This window comes from Pogonomyrmex barbatus, unplaced genomic scaffold (genome assembly GCF_055798465.1).
Source record: "Pogonomyrmex barbatus isolate J1 unplaced genomic scaffold, ASM5579846v1 scaffold7, whole genome shotgun sequence".
Lineage (NCBI taxonomy): Eukaryota > Metazoa > Arthropoda > Insecta > Hymenoptera > Formicidae > Pogonomyrmex > Pogonomyrmex barbatus.
The window spans coordinates 7,886,308-7,904,030 of record NW_028297171.1 but is presented as its reverse complement, the minus strand read 5'-3'; the positions used below and the strand labels follow the sequence as shown (position 1 = coordinate 7,904,030).

The following is a 17,723-nucleotide window of genomic DNA, read 5'->3' as shown; positions in this document are numbered from 1 at the left end:
TCTTTAATTATCGCACGGATCGCATAGAGATAATACTAGAAGTTTGAAAGAGAACATAGTCGTTTCTAAAGCTATGTCCATCGCATCATCAAATATTCAAAGCGCAAGTTTCTCTTATGAATGTTTCACTTTAAGTATTTTCACGATTTAAAATATTAATTCCTTCAAGCAATTTATGTATTTATACTGTCTATTTTAGACGAGGACTGCTAGTTATTACTTTGAGTGTATTTATTTCTCCGTATTTCTCTATTTCTCCGTATTTCTTTATTCGGCAATATTGTTTCAAAATCTTCATATTTTCAAGAAATCAAGAATAAGGAAAAGATTTGGGAATTTTATTTTTCATTGAAGAGATCAGGAAATCTGGAAGAGAAATACAACGATTATTGTAAAAGGAATATTGATTCAAAATCGTAATCTCAATTAATGTAATTTGTACTCTTTTTAAATGAATATGTGGCATTGAGGTATATTAAAGATACATTCTGACTCGATGTATGTATATTCGGTACATTCGCGCTCAGAATCTCGAAGAGTTTTATAAATAAAGTAACTTATCAATGACTAGTACAGATTATTGCGTGATCGCCGCTCAAGGCGTAATCGTGATTTCGCAAATTCTTAAATCGAAATCCAACAAGATCGATATTCAGAAAGTTCACTGTAATGCGAAGGGAGGTGCGTCGTTGGTCGACAGATAAAATTTGCCACGCAATCTGAAGAAAAAGAAAAGAGAAATGAATAATTGAATTGTATTCGGTCTTGTCAAGTATTAAAAATATAATATAAACAAGAGTATATCTTACGAGGTAGAGGCGTATTCGCCCATCAAAACGACTGGATTGTAATCGCAAAGTCGCTCCTTGTATTTTTCCCAGCTCTCGCACATTCTTGCTTTGAAGCCCACCGTGCTGCCGATACTTTCAGTCATAAGTTGATGCGCCCTCGAATGACTGCAATAAGCTGTAATATAAAGAGACATTAAGATAATGCTCGAAAATCATCATTTTAATGTATCCTTTATAGTAAGGACGCCATAATGAATGTTGCGTTTGCAAACGTGTGTCTTGTAGTGCTTACTTATCGTTGGTACGAAAGAGCATCCAGGTTGTGGGATCTTGCCATTGTTAGGATAAAAATCAGCATGTCCTAATGGCGCTAAGAATCCAAACACCGGACCGCTAGTATGAATCACATCAACAAATTGAGCATCGGTTGGATCCAATCGATACTCCGGATCAACGATGCCAGAGATGGTCTCGAACAGAGGACTCGCAGGATCCAATCCTTTTCGCGGGAAAATTACGAGATTATACTCGAGATGTATCCATTATTTTCGCTCCCGGCATCAATAATGAGTATCACAATTACATCATTCATTTTTCGAAGCGTTTTGTCAATACTTGCGTTCAAATATTGTAATTTTCGTCCATTCGTTTAGTATTTGTAATGTCCATATGGTTAATATCTTTTTTTTTATTGTAACAAAAATAATTTTTTGGAAAGAATATATATAATTAATTTTGCTGAAAAGTTGTGCAGTTACGATACTTTTTATTGTCCTCGGATTCAAACGCGTAGTGATTCTCGTATGAGGACGGTGCGTCTATCTACCTGTTATTCTCCCAATACGTCCTTCATGATAAGCTCCGGCGAAACCCGCCACATAAGAACCCAGACTGTGACCACTGATGTGCACATCCTTATACTCCAGATTCGAATCTCGATTCAAGAACTCCAGGAATTGACCTAAATACTCACCGACGAGACGCGTATTCTTAGCTGCTACCGGATAGGCGTCGGACGCCAAAATCCCCCAACCGACGACTATCACGTTCACATCCTGATAAAGCAGATACGCTAAAAATGCAATTAAATGTTATATCTCTATCTAAAAAAAATTTCTCTTTTTTTTTTTATTTGAAAGCAGTGCCTCTAGAGAATGAGAAAAGACGAAAAATCGTCGGATAGCGCGGGTGATATAAAAAAGAGCTTGGAACTCTTCCGCGAAGTTTCTGGCGAGAGACCAAGTAAAAACTTGCAGAACGATTAATTAAGCCGTTATCGCGCTGACCTTTGAACCGACGACGTCGATTCCGTGTTTACCAAAATAAGCTGACCCTGATTGTTTGCGAAAGTAATAGCGGCGGTAGTAGTAGTAAGGAATGCAAATACAAATGACGCAATACCTAATTCCACCCACCATCTATTAGATCACGTATCCAGCCCTCGTTCCCGGTATCGCTGAATCCGTGAACGATGAACTTGGTCGGTCTGCTTTCGTTGAAGTGCGATGCGTACAACACTTCGGTATTATTTAGGAACAATTGCTCTTCGCCAAACGGGTTCTCTCTACGGGAAACATTAACGTGATAAGGACGTTCGCATTTTAGTAAAATAGATGCATGCGTTTTCGAACATGATAAAACGTTAAAATCGTTTCCATCATTTTCCATCGCGGATGCGAGCTTCCAGATTGGTCATTGGTTCTGCTAATTATCTCCGCGATAAAGGGAAAGATTAGAACAATGTTAAGTGCGCCTTTCTCTCGCGCTTCCTCGATCAGTTTGTTTGCTGGAAAGAGAAGGGGGAAAAAAAAGAAAGAAAAAGAAGGGAGGGCGGGAGTCAATCCAAAGACGCGATATTAAGGCGTCAGTGCGACGCGACACGACACGATGCGGCGCCTCGACATCCGATAGTCGATCGAACGTCAGCGCTGAGAATAGAATGCTCGCTGATTGCACGTATCATTAAAAAATTGATGCATCCTCCACGGGGCAAGTCAACGATAACGGTACCATGATGCATGGAAATTAGCCGCGTCGGCGTGTGATTGATTCCCGATCGGGCGCCAAGATATTCTCCCGGCACTCAATTGCACATTGTAATTTAAAATAATTATTTAGAAAATATGACCAAAGGTGGCATGTTCGCATCGGCGAAGAAAGAAATGCGTAATCCATAATATGATGCAATAGAGTCTCAAATCAATCAGCCTTCTCTTTACGATCCTCGGATACAAAACGATCCTTCTTCATCTCCTCTTCCGACTTTGGTCCTTTCGCTTTTATATGCAATCGCTATCTCACATAATATATCGAGAGAAATGTAAAAAATGTTAAGAGCAATATTACGTTCGTATCTTATCGCAAAATTAACAATAAAAGGGATTATACGCACCTGGTGTACAGCTTGAAAGTCGCCGGTTCGCGTTCCACCACCGTCTCGATGATCGACGCCCGCGTGTTGTCGTTTAGCAACGTACCTTCCGGATATGCACAGGCTGGAATTAACGACTATAGAATTAATCAGGATCAATCAGTTTATCGTTCGAGCGAAATTCGTGTAAAGAAATGAAAAAATGAGTGAGAGAGATTTGAGTATCAATCAAGTGAAATCTCAAATCGGTGATTACCTGACCAGGCGAGGAGGATGGTCGAAAGAACCAGAAGTTCGACGTGTGTCATGTTTCTGGATGGGATGCTGCGCGACATACACCAGTCGTCTCGAGATGCACCGGATTACTACTTAACTTGGTCGGCTTAACGTCAGGCCCGTCATTCATCCCGCGCTCTTTCTTTTTGCTCCTCCACCAGCTCGCGAGAACACGATAAGAGGCGCCTAATGCCGCCGCCTTAATTCGTTGGCATTGCGTTCGCCATTCCGGCATTTTAAAAATCTGCCTACATCTCGAGACTGTTTTCAATCCATTTCCGTATGTGTTTCTGAAAGAGTTAATTAATTATGTAATTAAGAAATTAAGTAAAATTGCAACAAAATTAAAATGCAAGTAGTGAATATGCAAGGCTAAAATGCCTTTCGACGCCTATATATTTTTAAATAATTTTTTAATATTAGAAGCCAGCAAGATACTCTTGAAAAAAATGCTAATTATTTATCACAGTTCTAGCAATAGTTCTTGTTAGTTCTCGAGAAGTTATGTATTTTATAATCATTTTTAAGCAGAGTTCTGGTGGCTATATAATCAGCATAGCTTTTTCTAATTGTCATGTTCTAAGATTATACAATATAATACTAATAATATTAATATAATAATATAGTGTATTGATAATATATTTTTGGTATCATTTAAATTAAAAATTAAAATATGATTTTTTGAAAAATCATTACACAGCACCAAACACGATGAATTCGATCAGTGCAAGCACAATCAGAGGTGAAGAATAGCATATCACAAGCCTATTGACTGGTATGATGAGTATAGACTGATATATTATTCTGAGATTTAATTTGATATGTTAATCCTTTAATAATTTTTTGCAGCTCTAATAACCTAAATTCATTAAAATTAAAAAAATAACTCTTTATCTCATCTTTTCCTCTTCAAGAAATATCTTGCAGTGAATTAAAATTAATAAATATCTCGTTATTAAATTTTATCTAATGGAATTTAATGCGAAAGAATTTTTCTAAATTAACCTTTTACAAAATTGAATGGATAGTATAACACTCTCTCCTTCGAGCTATTTTCCTGTAATTTTGTAAATTTGTGTAACGGGATTTTTTAATTATTGGATCTGAACTTAGAATCCAAATAATTATGAATTAGTCTCTCTCACACAGCAAATCTGTACGTTAGCCCACTGTTCCCGATACTTATAGAGTATCCTATGATACCAACCAACGATTCAAGTAACTTTGTTCAATCTTGGGACATATCTCAGCAGAGGGTACTTCACGCGATTTCTTCAAAATGGCGCACGCACACACACGCACGTAGGTTCACGTTCGATTTGTTATTTACATTTATATGAATATCATGAACGATTTACAGTAATCTATTGAAAAGCACTACAATTTCAAGTTTGCTCGCGTATGTAAGTTCTGAAAAGAAAATGGTAAATAAAAAGAATTCAACATCGAAATATTTCTGTTCGATTTGTTGATTGTTTTTAACTGCGTTTCTGCTTTTATGAAAAATATTCATCATGTTCGCTAATTTTGATCTTCTCTATTTTTCAGTTGCCTTGTATTGTTTTAAAATTTTCTCGAATAATGCAGTCAGACTCACTGATTAACTGATTAATCTGTTAGAATTCTTTTTTCAATTATAACAAGAAAATAAAATATATTTGCTTTGTAATATATAATGTTTTTCCTGTTATAAAGCTGACACATCGATCTCACAAGAGTCAAGCTATATATATGTTGTACTGATAATAAATACATTAAGATATTTTGTTCAACATTCTTATTTGTTTCAGTTCCAGAGTTAATTGAAACTGTCGATGCATCATGTCACCTGAACCTACACAAGAACCTATTCAAGAGAATTTGACAATTTCCAGTGTAGCGTTGGATGCAAGAGCAACTAATGATGAGGAAGATAGTGATGATGAGGACATGGGTATGGCAGGATATGTGCCATTATCTCAAGTATCTACCGACGCAGATCCTATATTAGATGAGGAAGAGGTATTATAGCAAATAAAACATACTATATTTCCTAGCAATTAAAACATACCATATTTCCATGAATTCCCAAAGAATTAAACGTTTTCTTTTTATTTCAGAATGATGAATGGCTATCTGGATTTAGTGAGTCTAGTCAGGCATCATCTGTCCTAACAACTGAGACCCAACAAGTAAGTTTTTTTAGAGAATTTTTATGAAGATACTAGAAAAAAATTAATGTGTGTGGTATTTCAGAGTTGTTCTTCAGAGATATTGGAAGTCTGGTCGTGTCCAAACAATCGTTCTGACATTGATTTAGATGCAACTAAGATTAAAGAAGTCAAATCCTTGATGGCATCCATTACGATTCCTGAAACTTCAATTCCACAATGGGCAAATACGATCTCGGAAGAGCAGTGGAAAGAGCAGCTTCTCATGCGCATTAAACAGATGCAAAATAAAGATTCGTAGAGCTGGAATTACAATATTAGTCGCTGATTGCAGCAAAGTTACAATTTTTACTATCAACTGTATATGGCGAGTACATCTGGAATTATTAAAGTATAATTTATTACAATATAAAACATGGAGAGACATATATATATATATATGTATATATATATATATATATATATATATATATATATATCCACTGGAGATCGTTGAATCTTATATATATGTATATTTTTTAGCATATAAATGTAAAAAAGGAAACAATGATTTTAATTAAATTGTCTTAGGAAAACTTGAATAGAAATTTAACATCTTGTTAGGATGTGCGTAGGATATGTAATGATGGTATGAGAAGAATGTAAATCAAAAAGTATTATTCCAACGAATTGTAAAGTACATTATTATTATTATTTTCGTTTTCTTTTTATATTATATGTTGGAAGCAGATTATAAGATATATATCATAGATTAGCTAATAAACATCGCTATTTTATGTAATTGTTCTTAAAGTGAGTAAAATGCACATGATATCTCATCTTAATGTCATCTAATGAAATTTGATGCATTTCTTAATTGTGCGAACATGCCATTACACTCAGATCTTTCCCATTCTATACTTTATTGGTATATTGCTTAATCTATATGATTGAGGCACAATGCGAGTTTATAATTCGAACTCTGCGTCGATGGCAGCGGCTTTGATTGGATTGAGTTTCTTCCGTAAAGCGGCGACGTCGTCTTCTATTTTTATCAATTTCCGATATTTCTAAAAAGAAATGAATTATTGCGCATTATTATTGCGCATACAATCCCCTTCTAGATAGGATATATTTTATATACCTCTGAGGTAGTTCCGGATGTAACACTCCAGATATAAATCATGTAACCTGGAATACATAACATCGAGGAAAGGCCTGCAAACCATCCCAACAAATGGCTCCACCACGGAAATTCGTATGTGAGGTATTTCACAGGGACGAATTTGATAATATTAAAGATGAAAACGCCCTGTATGTATACACAGGATATAAAAATATACGTAACAAAGTAGTATATTAATTATTCTAAGTTATCTTGCAGTCTGAGCAAATTGGAAAAAATCTTACCACACAAATGGCAGGTGTAGTAAACGTCCAGCATATCTTCCACCAGAAACAGGGATAATAGCCTATCATGTCTCGTATACCATCATAAAATCGATCTACTCCGAATGCCCATGACACGGAAATACACTCGAAAAACATTAGGAAGAGCAAACAGAATCCACTCACAGCATACGTATCCAAGAGTTGAAAGACGTACATTCCGCCCTGAACATAAAATTAATTCCTTTTAGTGAAATCTAAACGAAAATTAAAGTAGAAATCTTATTTTCTTTATCAAAGAATATTAAATTAAATAAACAAGATAATGATATTTTTAAAGTCTCATCAAATACTTTTTAAATATTACAATCTATATTGAAAAGTTTATATAATGTACTCACTTCTGTGACGCACAGAAGCCCTATTAAATAGGAGATCAGGCATACGATCGCGATGAACATTTCCTTCCGTTTTCTGAGTAGTCGTGGCCACTCATCCACGGCAGCAGTGATGAAACCCTCCATGGTACAAAACTGGAATGTAACTTGTTTTTAATATTAATATTAATTCTGATGGCTCTGGAGTAACGCATATCGAGCCTCGGATTCAATGAACGTACGTTACCTGACTGTCCAATCCTATCAGGAGAAGCATAAAGAAGAAAAGACTTGACCAAATCGATGCCCCGGGTAATTGTAACACCGCTGAGGGATAAACTAAGAAAGCTAAACCAGGCCCTGATTGAAACGAAAAATTATTAAATTATCATTGCGTTATCATAATTAAAAAGAGAAAAAATATGGGTAACTACCAGAAGCAGCTACATCGGCAACTGGTTTCTGTTGTTCATGGGCCATAAAACCGACTACGGAAAATATGACTACTCCGCTAAGCAAACTGGTACAAGTATTCACTCCGCATACGATGAGAGCGTCTCTGCAATATATCGATAAAACTATACAATCGGTTTTATAAGAAAAATAAAATTTTTCAGAGAAAGACAAGGAGGAAAGGATGATGAATGAAGATAGAGTGATATAATGATAGAATATAGAAGATGCTCACTTGTAAACATTATTGTTGAATTTATTATAGCTGCCTAAGGCTACCAATGCGCCTAGACCGAGAGCGTAGGTGAAGAATATTTGTGTCACCGCATCTATCCATACCTATGCATGCAAGGATCAAGTCAATAATTATAATAGTCAATAATATAAAAGTAAATGGTAATTGCACATTCTGATGTAATTGCATGAGATATTGACGTCGTGTCAATAGTTTTACCTCAGGATCGCCGAGTTTCGAGAGATTTGGCGTAGCGTAGTACTTTAAACCTTCCGAAGCGCCGGGAAGCGTTAAGCCTCGCACAAGCAACACCGCCAGTAAAGCGTACGGAAAGAGCGCCGTGAAATAGACAACCTGTATTACATTGTACAACTTACATTGTACAACGCTGCGTCGAAATGTGAGTAAATGGGACTTTATCGTAAGCGATTTCACGTTTTACCTTGCCGGTCCATTTGACACCTTTCCAGATGCAAAAGTAACACATGATCCACACAACCGCGAGGGTTCCGGCCAGTTCCCATCTTATACTACCTACGGCTTCGATACCCGAGGAGATCTGCAGGGTGCGCCTCCTTTTTGTAACGAAAGATGCGGATGGTACTTTTTGATTTCATCATAATTAATTAACTAAGACATCGATGGGGCCATTACTTACTCCCAAAATTCTTTGACCGGATCCTTCAGTAGTCTGTGACTCAAATTCCCGAGGGATGTGGCGCATATGAAGTTATTCGGCCAGTAGTCGTCCTGCCAGCACGTAACGTTCAGTCGTTCGTCGGGCGTAATGCAGTAGCGCGTATTCCATGAATTGTCGCAAGTTCTCCAAGGTACGTCTACGTGAAATTTATATTAGATATACGAAAAGAACGATTTTGCTAAAGAATCTAAACATTCGGCCAAATACAAATGTGAAAATAATTTTTTTGAATCATTAAAATAATTGTATAGGATATCTAACACATTCCACGCTAGACTGTTCGTTCAAATTATTTGATATTTTAATTATAAAAAGAAATAGAATCATGAAATATTTCCTATATCATTTTTATTATAATTATGAAAATTTATTATAATTATGTTGCAATATTGATATCTTTTTTTATATTTTTTCTTTATAATAATTTTTCTAATTGTTTTTTTTATTACGAAACACGATTTACTTAACATATATAATGGATATACCATCGATGACCCATACTATGGATGACAAATCATAAAATTGATACGGTACAGAATGTGTTAAACATAATGATAATACTGCAATAATTTTTCATTTCTAACCATCAATTTGAACGTCCTATATAATTATTCTAATGATGCAATAAAATTATTTTTAGATTTCTATATCTGATCAAATTTTTTAGATTTTTCAAAAATTTCTTATTCTCTTGACAGATAAAAAAAAATAAGATTCCTTTTCGAGCAATGACGCGCTTTGATAACATGTAATAAAATCGCTCACCAGGACGTAAGGAGATCAAGAAGTAGAAGAGTGCCCAAGCAAGAATGATTATGTAATATATGTTAGTCCAGCAGGAAAGCACACAGGTCGCGTATCCGATACCTGTGTGAAAATACCGTGACTCTTCCGAAAGTGTTTGAACAAGACTAAAGCTCTGAATGCTTAAAATCACCTTTAAACAATGGTGCTATCTTAAAAACACCCAGACCACCTATTGTCAGCATCTGCCCTAAGGACAATTCCATCAGGAACATGGGTATACCGGCCAATGCAAGGGCGATGAAGTAGGGCACCATAAAAGCACCACCGCCATTTTTGTAGCAGAGGTAAGGAAATCGCCATAGATTCCCCAAGCCTATGGCCAATCCCACGACGGATAAAATGAATTCGATCTTTAAGAAAAATGTATAAATTGCATTTAACAGTCATTAATCCAGACGTCGCGCATCCCTTGATGTCTCACCTTGCTGCTCCAGTTTCCTCGTTCCGGTAATCCTCGTTCCTTAATGGGTCTCTTAATGATTGAAGATTGTCGCAAACATTGTATCGCCTCGAAACGGAAATCCGATTCTTTCTCGCCATTGGAAGGAGCTTTATTATTGGCGGGTTCAACCAAGAGAGCCTTCAACTCCTGCACTGGATGTACAGGACTCACCGCCGGATGTACAGGACTTACTGCCGGATGTACAGGACTCACCGCCGGATGTACAGAACTCACCGCCGGATTCACGGGTCTTGCCGTCGGTTTCCTCGGCAGAGGACTAGTGGATCTATCTACCTTGGGACGGCCGGTCGATCCCCTTGAAGGCATTATTTGTTGCGGGGACGAAATCGCGGGACGAGATCGAAATTGGAGAACTCACCTCATCCTAATAGGCTCGCGAATAGAGATCGGCGATCGTGCAACTTGCGTTCTTCTTTTTGATTTAACACTGGAACGTGCACGGGATGACTGTTGAATCGACAGTGAAGTGGAAAGAGAGAAGCGAAGGGCTGATTGATAATTGTCTATAATAGGAAGTTTGTAACGCAACTTTGTCCTATCCAGTTGCGTGAACTTAACAAACAGGAAGCCCTTTAAGAGCGACCGGACGTGTCACGAGAGGCCCGAGGAGAGTGTGGGGATGACAAGTCCCTAATATAAATAATAGATGAAATTTGTGTTCTCTCATGATAATATTCGCGGTCATCGTCGTCGTCGCGCGCACGAACGCGAGGTGCGCGTACAAGGTATGACATATAGTAGACAAGGGTCTTGATGATGACGGACGATGAATAACGAGCCACTTCCGGGAATCATAGCGTTCGCCGAATGCGTTCTCATCGTCACAACCTTGTCCTATTTTATTATTTAACTCATGGTGTCCTGTGTACCGCGGTATCGCGCGTTGTACGTCCGCTGCGATGACGACGAATGACGAAAAAATTCCATCGTACACAATCAGAATCTTAAAATCGTATAGATCGATCGCTGTACTAAACTGAAAGCTAAAGTTCAAAAGAAACTTTAGACCAATTAACGAATACGTTTTGGCGTGACAAACAATTCTACATTTGGTTTCAGATGATCTCATATAAGGAAAAATCTTCAAAAAAAAGAAAAGGTCCATTATCAAGGAATCGATGCGTTTGTTTTTCACGAAAATCGTAAACGATACGTACACAATTAAGAATCCAGAGTGTGCGATTTTCCTTGGCGTTGCCAATATCTTGATATCCTCCCGATGATCCTTATTTCCGCATCCTTGACATTCTGCCAAATATTCCGTTTTCTTTCACTATATGTGTGAGATCACTTTCGAGATCTTCAATACTCGGAAGAATACTTCAGAACTGCGGAACTTCTGCGGGGGTGATGTCACCCCTTTTGGAATGTCAGCCGAACGCTTACCCGAGCGCGACTTTGAGGAAGGGCTCGCACGGATGCAGAGATTTCTGCCGTACCCCGTCGCGATCTACCCCACAATGATGCTCGGTTCCCCTCGAGCATGAACGCACCTATCTTTCCATTCAACAAATTAATGCCACAGTGTCACTCTATATTTAGGCTGCTCGTACGATACGAAGAGAGATCGGCCGTTCGCGCGCGAATCATGCTGACTGAACGCAATACAATGTTTTCCATATTTTCTCTTTTACATGAATCTTCCTATAATGATTTATCATCATGTCGAAAACTAATATGCTTTGGGAAAACATCAAATATGCAGATGCTATAATAGAAGACTTGAAATTAACAAGATATCTTTTTAAAAAAACTTCTGAGATTTTTAAAATTTATGCATGACAAAGCGATTCCAAAAACAAAAAGTAAATATATTTTTTATTTTTTCTACTTTTGTAGATAAAATCATTTTATCGAATCATGTATTTATTTAAAATTTAAGTGCCATGATATTGTTTAAAGTATCAAATTTCTCAGTTCTGAAATCTTTACGCTTTCTAAAAACGTGTTTTCACTTGTAAATATTATAAATATTGGTAAAAAAATTTGACTATTTTAAAATGCTGACACAGCATTATATACAGCTGAATGAAAATATGATATGATATGTTGAAGAGATATGATAGATAGACGTGCAGAAATAAAATATATAAAAATACATATGTAAAAATATAAAATAACTAATAACAGAACAAATATGAATTTGAAAACATAAATATAAAATATAAGACAGGAAGTCATCTAGAGTCGAAAGACACAATTTATAAATAATAATAAATATACAGTTGAATAAATTTTTATTTTTATATTCTTTTGAAGATACTTTTATTGGAATATTTTATCTTATTAAAGTTAGTCTTCCTTATATTCACAAGTTAAACAATACTAAGTATTCTTCACTTTACTTCAATTTCACTTTTAAAATGAAGCATAAAAACCTCGAAAAAACACAATGTAAAGAAAAAAAAATAAAGAAAAAATTTAATATTGTGCCATTTTTTTAAGGGGCCACTGATATGATAATGAAACAAGAATAAAATAAAACATTAATATAATGCAAACTATAAAGTTCCAAGATAATGTGAAAATTATTTTGATTGCGTCATGTATCTTCTACATTTTATATTTTTTATATTATTATATCGTTGCGATCTTTAAACATAAAAATATAGTTTTGTAAATACTGAATATAATATATGAATATACAATATACTGAATATAAATATATTTATTCAAAAGTGTATGTAATTTCTAATACAAAAAAACAGTCATTAAAAAAGATATTGTGAACATTTGTTTAGATAAGAATATATTTATCGAATTGTTATTATTACTCTTAAATTACTGAGTACTGCATAAAAATGAAAAGAAATTTCCTTGCGTATTATATTTACATATATATATTTATACATATTGTTAGATTTTTTAAAATAATTTTAAAAACATTTTTGAATTTTTAAGAATATTCAACGAGGGGGCTTAAGCATACCCGCATTCTCATTAAATCAATACTTTATTGAGCACGACATGCGCGAGAAAATTATGTTCCCGATGATCCTCGATAGCAACGGTGCATCCCGCGTGCATTTTCATGATCATGGACGGAAGTAACAAAGATAACAATGACGCGACGGAGCGGTTACGATGTTTCATCTGCGACATTGAGGTCCAAGATTGTTCCTATGTCTTGGCTACATGCAGAATGCAAAATTCACGGAGCAGAGTAATCAAGAAACTCGGAGAATTGGTCGGCGAAGGGTAATAAATCTGCATTATTTAGCCGTCCGCACGTGTCCGATCGGACGTTAAGTAAGACCAATTGTTTTTCTATCATAGATACATGGTCGTGATATCCGAGGACGACGTGATCTGCCGCAATTGTGGTAGCCTCTTCAGCAAACTCGATAGACTGGAGAGCGAAATGTACGAAACACGAGATCGCATTCTGCATTTTCTAGAGCAGAAGTACTCTTTGAAGGATGGTGAGCTTCGTTGTAAGGATAAGCCAAAGTTGTGTCAACCACCACAGATTACGAAGTCCAGTGTGAAATCGAACGAAAATGGCTCGAACTCGGGCAACAAGAAGATATTGGAGAAATCTCACTTATGGATGCGATGTAACAAATGTAAATATACCACGCGTCTTGATTCTTTCACGATGCGCCATTTGAGAGACGCACAAAGGACATTCTGTGACAACTGTGGGCTCATCTACAATTCGGAAAGTCAGCAGAATAAAAAACACGTTTGTGACAAGGCGAACAATGTGAGAAATCAGGAAAACGAGACAGGTTACTTCCAAATTAAGAGAAATATCATTGTGATATTGTCGCTTCCAATTTTCTATAATCATTGGGTTGCTATTAATATATTGCAGACAATTTTAATGTTGTTATCAAAAATAACACAATAGAGACAATATCTTTAAATCAAGCTCAACCAAACTTGCCGATTACCCAGATACCAGTAATGACTCCTGCACCACCATTTCTTGCAAATTCTAATTATTTATATTTCTCTAATATATCATCAGCAAGTAAGCATTTATTATCGATAAACTAATGTATTAGACAATTAATTCTTATTTAAGATTTCTTATCTTAAGTATAAATTTAAAATATCATAAATCAGTCACACATAAAATTATATTAGGACCGAGATATAGACTGCATTGTAACGCCCATTTTGGACGCCCATGCGCCATAGGCATCATTCTATTTTCATTTTATATTTTACCAAAGGAAGATAAAACAAAATTTTCAGTGTGTGAGCGTCCAAAAGAGTATACTCATAATGAAAGGAATAAGAGATATAAGAAATTAAAAATAAAGAATTAAATTCAAAGAAAAAATTAATTTCAACATATAGGAATCTATACTTCAATACAAGATTAAAGAATATCAATGTGTTCTTGTATTAATTAAAATTAATTTTCTATTCTTAATTCTTTATATTTACTTTCTTATTTTTTTTTTTTATTTATGATGTTTCTTAGGGCAATTAGAGTCAGTTCTTATATTTAAAATTGTTTTAAAATGAATTGGATAGTCTTAAAATCTTGCTTAGTCAATAAAATAGACTGCATAGCATTTTGAGATCATATTTATTATGATCTTAAATACAGGAATTGACTCTATATAATTCTCAATTATATATTTTAAGGCATTACCTAAGATATCTTGAAAAATGAATCGTAAATAGCGTTGAGAAACAATAAGGCAAATAAGAATCAGCGCTGTAAACGGTGCAATTAACACTTTTTATGACAAACGCTAACGTTTTGACTCATGTTTAAATCATCTTCAGTGGTACAAGAAAGTAACACTATCCATTTAATGAGCTTAATCACAGGAATTAATGATATAACCACGTCGATCAACTAGATGAAACCGTCATTAAATAATTGTCAATCATCAGATAAACACAGTTTATAGAAAAAAACACACGCAAGAGTACGGGATAGATCGTGTCAAGTAATACATTGTATAGCACATCCACATGCTTTGAGCTCAAGATGGTAACTGTTATACTTTCTTGTACCACCAAGATTACTCAAACGTGAGTCGAAACGTTAACTTTTGTAATAAAAAGTGTTAATTGCGCATCGTTTACAGCGCTGATTCTTTGTCTTATTGTTTCCCATTGTTATAACACTAACAATCACTCTTGTTAATATGTAAAGCGTCTTTTAAAAAAAATCATATTACAAAAAGGTGATGCCATATCTTCCCAGCAACTAATGTATATGCCGCAGCCAGTAAACACAATTGTCAGCCCAAATAAGATAACAGAAGCAGATTCAAATTCTATGCAGAAAATGAAAGTGAAGGAAAATAGAAGTGAAGATAGAAAACAGATGTTAACTTTGAAGAACGATGGAAATTTTGAAATGGTGGACATAGTGATAAAAAAGGATGAGAAGGAAACGTTGAATGTCGATCCGATAATGTTTCAAAAATTATAACGTTATATATGAAATGATGTTATATTGTGTGTCATAATATAATATGAATGTGAATGTTATATTTTTTTTCTTTGTACTCATAATGATATCAATTGTACTGACTGAAGTTTTATCATGATTTCAATGATTTCTTTCGATGAATATTAGAGACACATCGACAACATTAAAATATAAACATACGTATATTTATCTGATGATTAATTGTTTATAAATCAAAGATTTATAATAAAATTTATTTGAGTTAAGGAATTATTATTCTATTTAACATTTATCATGTTGTTTAAATTAGTTTGGAAAATGCGTGCTGTATAACACACATATGCGTTTTAATATTCAGAAAATACATCGACTCTGTTATTCTTTACGAATCATCTTTTATATAAAAAAAAAATAAAAATATTTTGAAAAAAGGTAATTTTAAATTTAGAGGTATTAGATTTTTAATTAAAAGTTTTTAATATAGATATAAAAATTTAACATTTTTTAAATCGACTATATTTAAAATTTTTTTGTTTAATGGGTAAATAAACATATAATGTTTAAAATTATATATTTGTGTAACTTATTGAGAAATACATAATGTCGAAAAAAAATTGCACACAAGATCTAAAAAATAAAATTACTTGTAAATAAAATTAAGAAATAGAGATTGACATCAGGGGCTTTATTTTTGAAACTTCGTATACGAAAATCCTATAGTTTATGTGACATAGGATTTTCGTATGCGATATGTTTCAAGAATAGGGCCCCAGTGTTATTTCTCGTTGAAATGCGACAATTTTTACGGATATCCTTGATTCATGAAGATAAGTTGATTCCATTTTTACCGACATGAAAGTCGCATCTGGTGACATTTCCAGCACAATATTGGCATCACTGCCATTTGAAGCGTTTGAACGCGTCCTGCGACAATAGTTACGAGTGGAGCAACTGTGCAACTGGTTTTCGCATGAAGTCTCGATTTAATTGGTTATTTACTCAGATTTGTTCGCGAATGCGATGGCTCACGAGGTACCAAAGCTCAAGTGCAACCTATTTGACGTCTTTCAGAATAACGACTTCAGTATTGTGCAAAAATATACATCGTGGTGCCGGGAGTTTCGGCAGAATGTTGACACCAAGATCGAACAGAGACTCCTCTGCGAGAAGGGTACGGTACCTTGTGTGATTTTACATAGATAGACTGTCAAAAATTGATAAGAAGTCAAGTTTACATGACGAGAGGCTTACTTGTGGCCAATATTCATAATCCATTCTTATTTTAAGTAATGTTTTAAAATACTAACACAAATACAGATACTCTGTGGTTGATTATAAGATCTCAAATATATGTTTAAACAATCTTAAATATAAAAATCGATTATAAATATTGGCCTGTGAGGATTCCTTTGCTAAGTATACTTGTTCATATTGTTATAAGTATATTTGTTCATCTTTTATAGATTTCACTGAAAAGAAATCTATCAATGCTGAAAGAATAAAAAAACTGGAACAGGACATCAACACAATAAAATCTGACATAAATGCTACTGTATTGCAGCAGAATGTAATTAATAAGATGATATCCAACATAATGATATTAAAGGAGAATCTGAATTGCGAGCTGATAGAGGCAAAGGTGCAAAGGGAAACTTTGTTGCTAGAAATGATGAATTTAGAGTCTGGTAATATACTTGTTTACTTACTAAGAAACTCATAAATTCAGTATTGCATTTCTTCTCTTGCATTTATTCTTTTTATTTTTTCTTATATTTTCAGAGATAGAAGAAAGACAGAAAAAGAAAGTCTTACAATGGGACGCTATTAAGCGTGCGTGTCATTGTTATAAAAAGAACTTAGATATACATATAAGTCTTAATGAGGAAAAGGATTGTCAGTATATAAAAATCTCTTTTTTTATACACAATGAAGCAATGAAAGATAAATATTTTGTTCAATTAACCTGCAATCATAATCACTGGAAGGGTATGTGACATTCCAAATGTAAATCTGGAATGAAAAAATATAATTAATTGGCAATAATCGAACAGTTACCTGTATTAATTATTGTTTCAGTTGAACAAATCGAACCAAAATTGAGGAAAGAGCATCTCGAAAAGATAACCGTTATAGATTCTGAATGTTCCAGAGTATCGAACATCACTTTATTTCTATGTCAAGTACGTAGTATATTTCTCAAGCATTATATGAAAACTGAAAAATAATTGTAAACTAGTTAGTGCATTATTAATTATTAAAAATACAATATATTTTATATATTTTTATAATTATATATTTTAATAAAATAGCATTCTTATTTTATTCCACATTGTAAGTTTTAATAAAAAT

At 34.5% G+C, this 17,723-nt stretch overlaps 5 protein-coding genes across 10 annotated transcripts; 3 read left to right on the top strand and 2 right to left on the bottom strand.

The window, feature by feature from the left end:
- Positions 1-417: 417 nt before the first annotated feature.
- On the bottom strand, positions 418-4,585 carry LOC105433381 (pancreatic lipase-related protein 2). The gene is made up of 8 exons (XM_011648681.3): positions 4,444-4,585; positions 3,419-3,728; positions 3,184-3,286; positions 2,207-2,355; positions 1,618-1,863; positions 1,084-1,290; positions 810-966; positions 418-719 (listed from the first exon to the last, which is right to left on the bottom strand). Exons 2-8 carry the CDS (start codon positions 3,495-3,497, stop codon positions 662-664), a joined length of 999 nt encoding a protein of 332 aa, XP_011646983.1. The 5' UTR covers positions 3,498-3,728; positions 4,444-4,585; the 3' UTR covers positions 418-661.
- An 18-nt stretch (positions 4,586-4,603) lies between these two features.
- Positions 4,604-8,854, top strand: LOC105433377 (uncharacterized). 4 transcript variants are annotated; one of them, XM_011648675.2, is made up of 4 exons: positions 4,604-4,740; positions 5,229-5,439; positions 5,538-5,609; positions 5,674-8,854. In XM_011648675.2, the coding sequence occupies exons 2-4, from the start codon at positions 5,260-5,262 to the stop codon at positions 5,887-5,889; spliced, it is 468 nt and encodes a 155-aa protein (XP_011646977.2). In that variant the 5' UTR covers positions 4,604-4,740; positions 5,229-5,259; the 3' UTR covers positions 5,890-8,854. The 4 variants fall into 4 exon arrangements, with proteins under 4 accessions (XP_011646977.2, XP_011646978.2, XP_011646976.2 ...); XM_011648676.2 differs by having other exon boundaries at positions 4,716-4,841; XM_011648674.2 differs by having other exon boundaries at positions 4,720-4,862.
- Positions 6,229-11,447, bottom strand: Gat-1B (GABA neurotransmitter transporter-1B). Of its 2 annotated transcripts, none has more exons than XM_011648671.3 (14): positions 11,149-11,447; positions 9,950-10,621; positions 9,659-9,878; positions 9,487-9,588; positions 8,680-8,857; positions 8,464-8,596; positions 8,241-8,375; positions 8,022-8,125; positions 7,768-7,892; positions 7,581-7,693; positions 7,358-7,489; positions 6,978-7,181; positions 6,712-6,879; positions 6,229-6,637 (listed from the first exon to the last, which is right to left on the bottom strand). In XM_011648671.3, the coding sequence occupies exons 2-14, from the start codon at positions 10,295-10,297 to the stop codon at positions 6,536-6,538; spliced, it is 2,064 nt and encodes a 687-aa protein (XP_011646973.2). In that variant the 5' UTR covers positions 10,298-10,621; positions 11,149-11,447; the 3' UTR covers positions 6,229-6,535. The 2 variants fall into 2 exon arrangements, with proteins under 2 accessions (XP_011646973.2, XP_011646972.2); XM_011648670.3 differs by having other exon boundaries at positions 9,950-10,418; positions 11,149-11,446.
- A 189-nt stretch (positions 11,448-11,636) lies between these two features.
- On the top strand, positions 11,637-15,644 carry LOC105433375 (uncharacterized). 2 transcript variants are annotated; one of them, XM_089083453.1, is made up of 5 exons: positions 11,637-11,796; positions 12,893-13,189; positions 13,268-13,722; positions 13,809-13,967; positions 15,145-15,644. In XM_089083453.1, exons 2-5 carry the CDS (start codon positions 13,023-13,025, stop codon positions 15,393-15,395), a joined length of 1,032 nt encoding a protein of 343 aa, XP_088939579.1. In that variant the 5' UTR covers positions 11,637-11,796; positions 12,893-13,022; the 3' UTR covers positions 15,396-15,644. The 2 variants fall into 2 exon arrangements, with proteins under 2 accessions (XP_088939579.1, XP_088939580.1); XM_089083454.1 differs by lacking the exon at positions 13,809-13,967 and having other exon boundaries at positions 11,637-13,189.
- A 634-nt stretch (positions 15,645-16,278) lies between these two features.
- LOC105433374 (uncharacterized) lies at positions 16,279-17,696 on the top strand. The gene is made up of 4 exons (XM_011648667.3): positions 16,279-16,545; positions 16,838-17,059; positions 17,154-17,360; positions 17,451-17,696. The coding sequence occupies exons 1-4, from the start codon at positions 16,395-16,397 to the stop codon at positions 17,597-17,599; spliced, it is 729 nt and encodes a 242-aa protein (XP_011646969.2). The 5' UTR covers positions 16,279-16,394; the 3' UTR covers positions 17,600-17,696.
- The last annotated feature ends 27 nt before the right edge of the window (positions 17,697-17,723 follow it).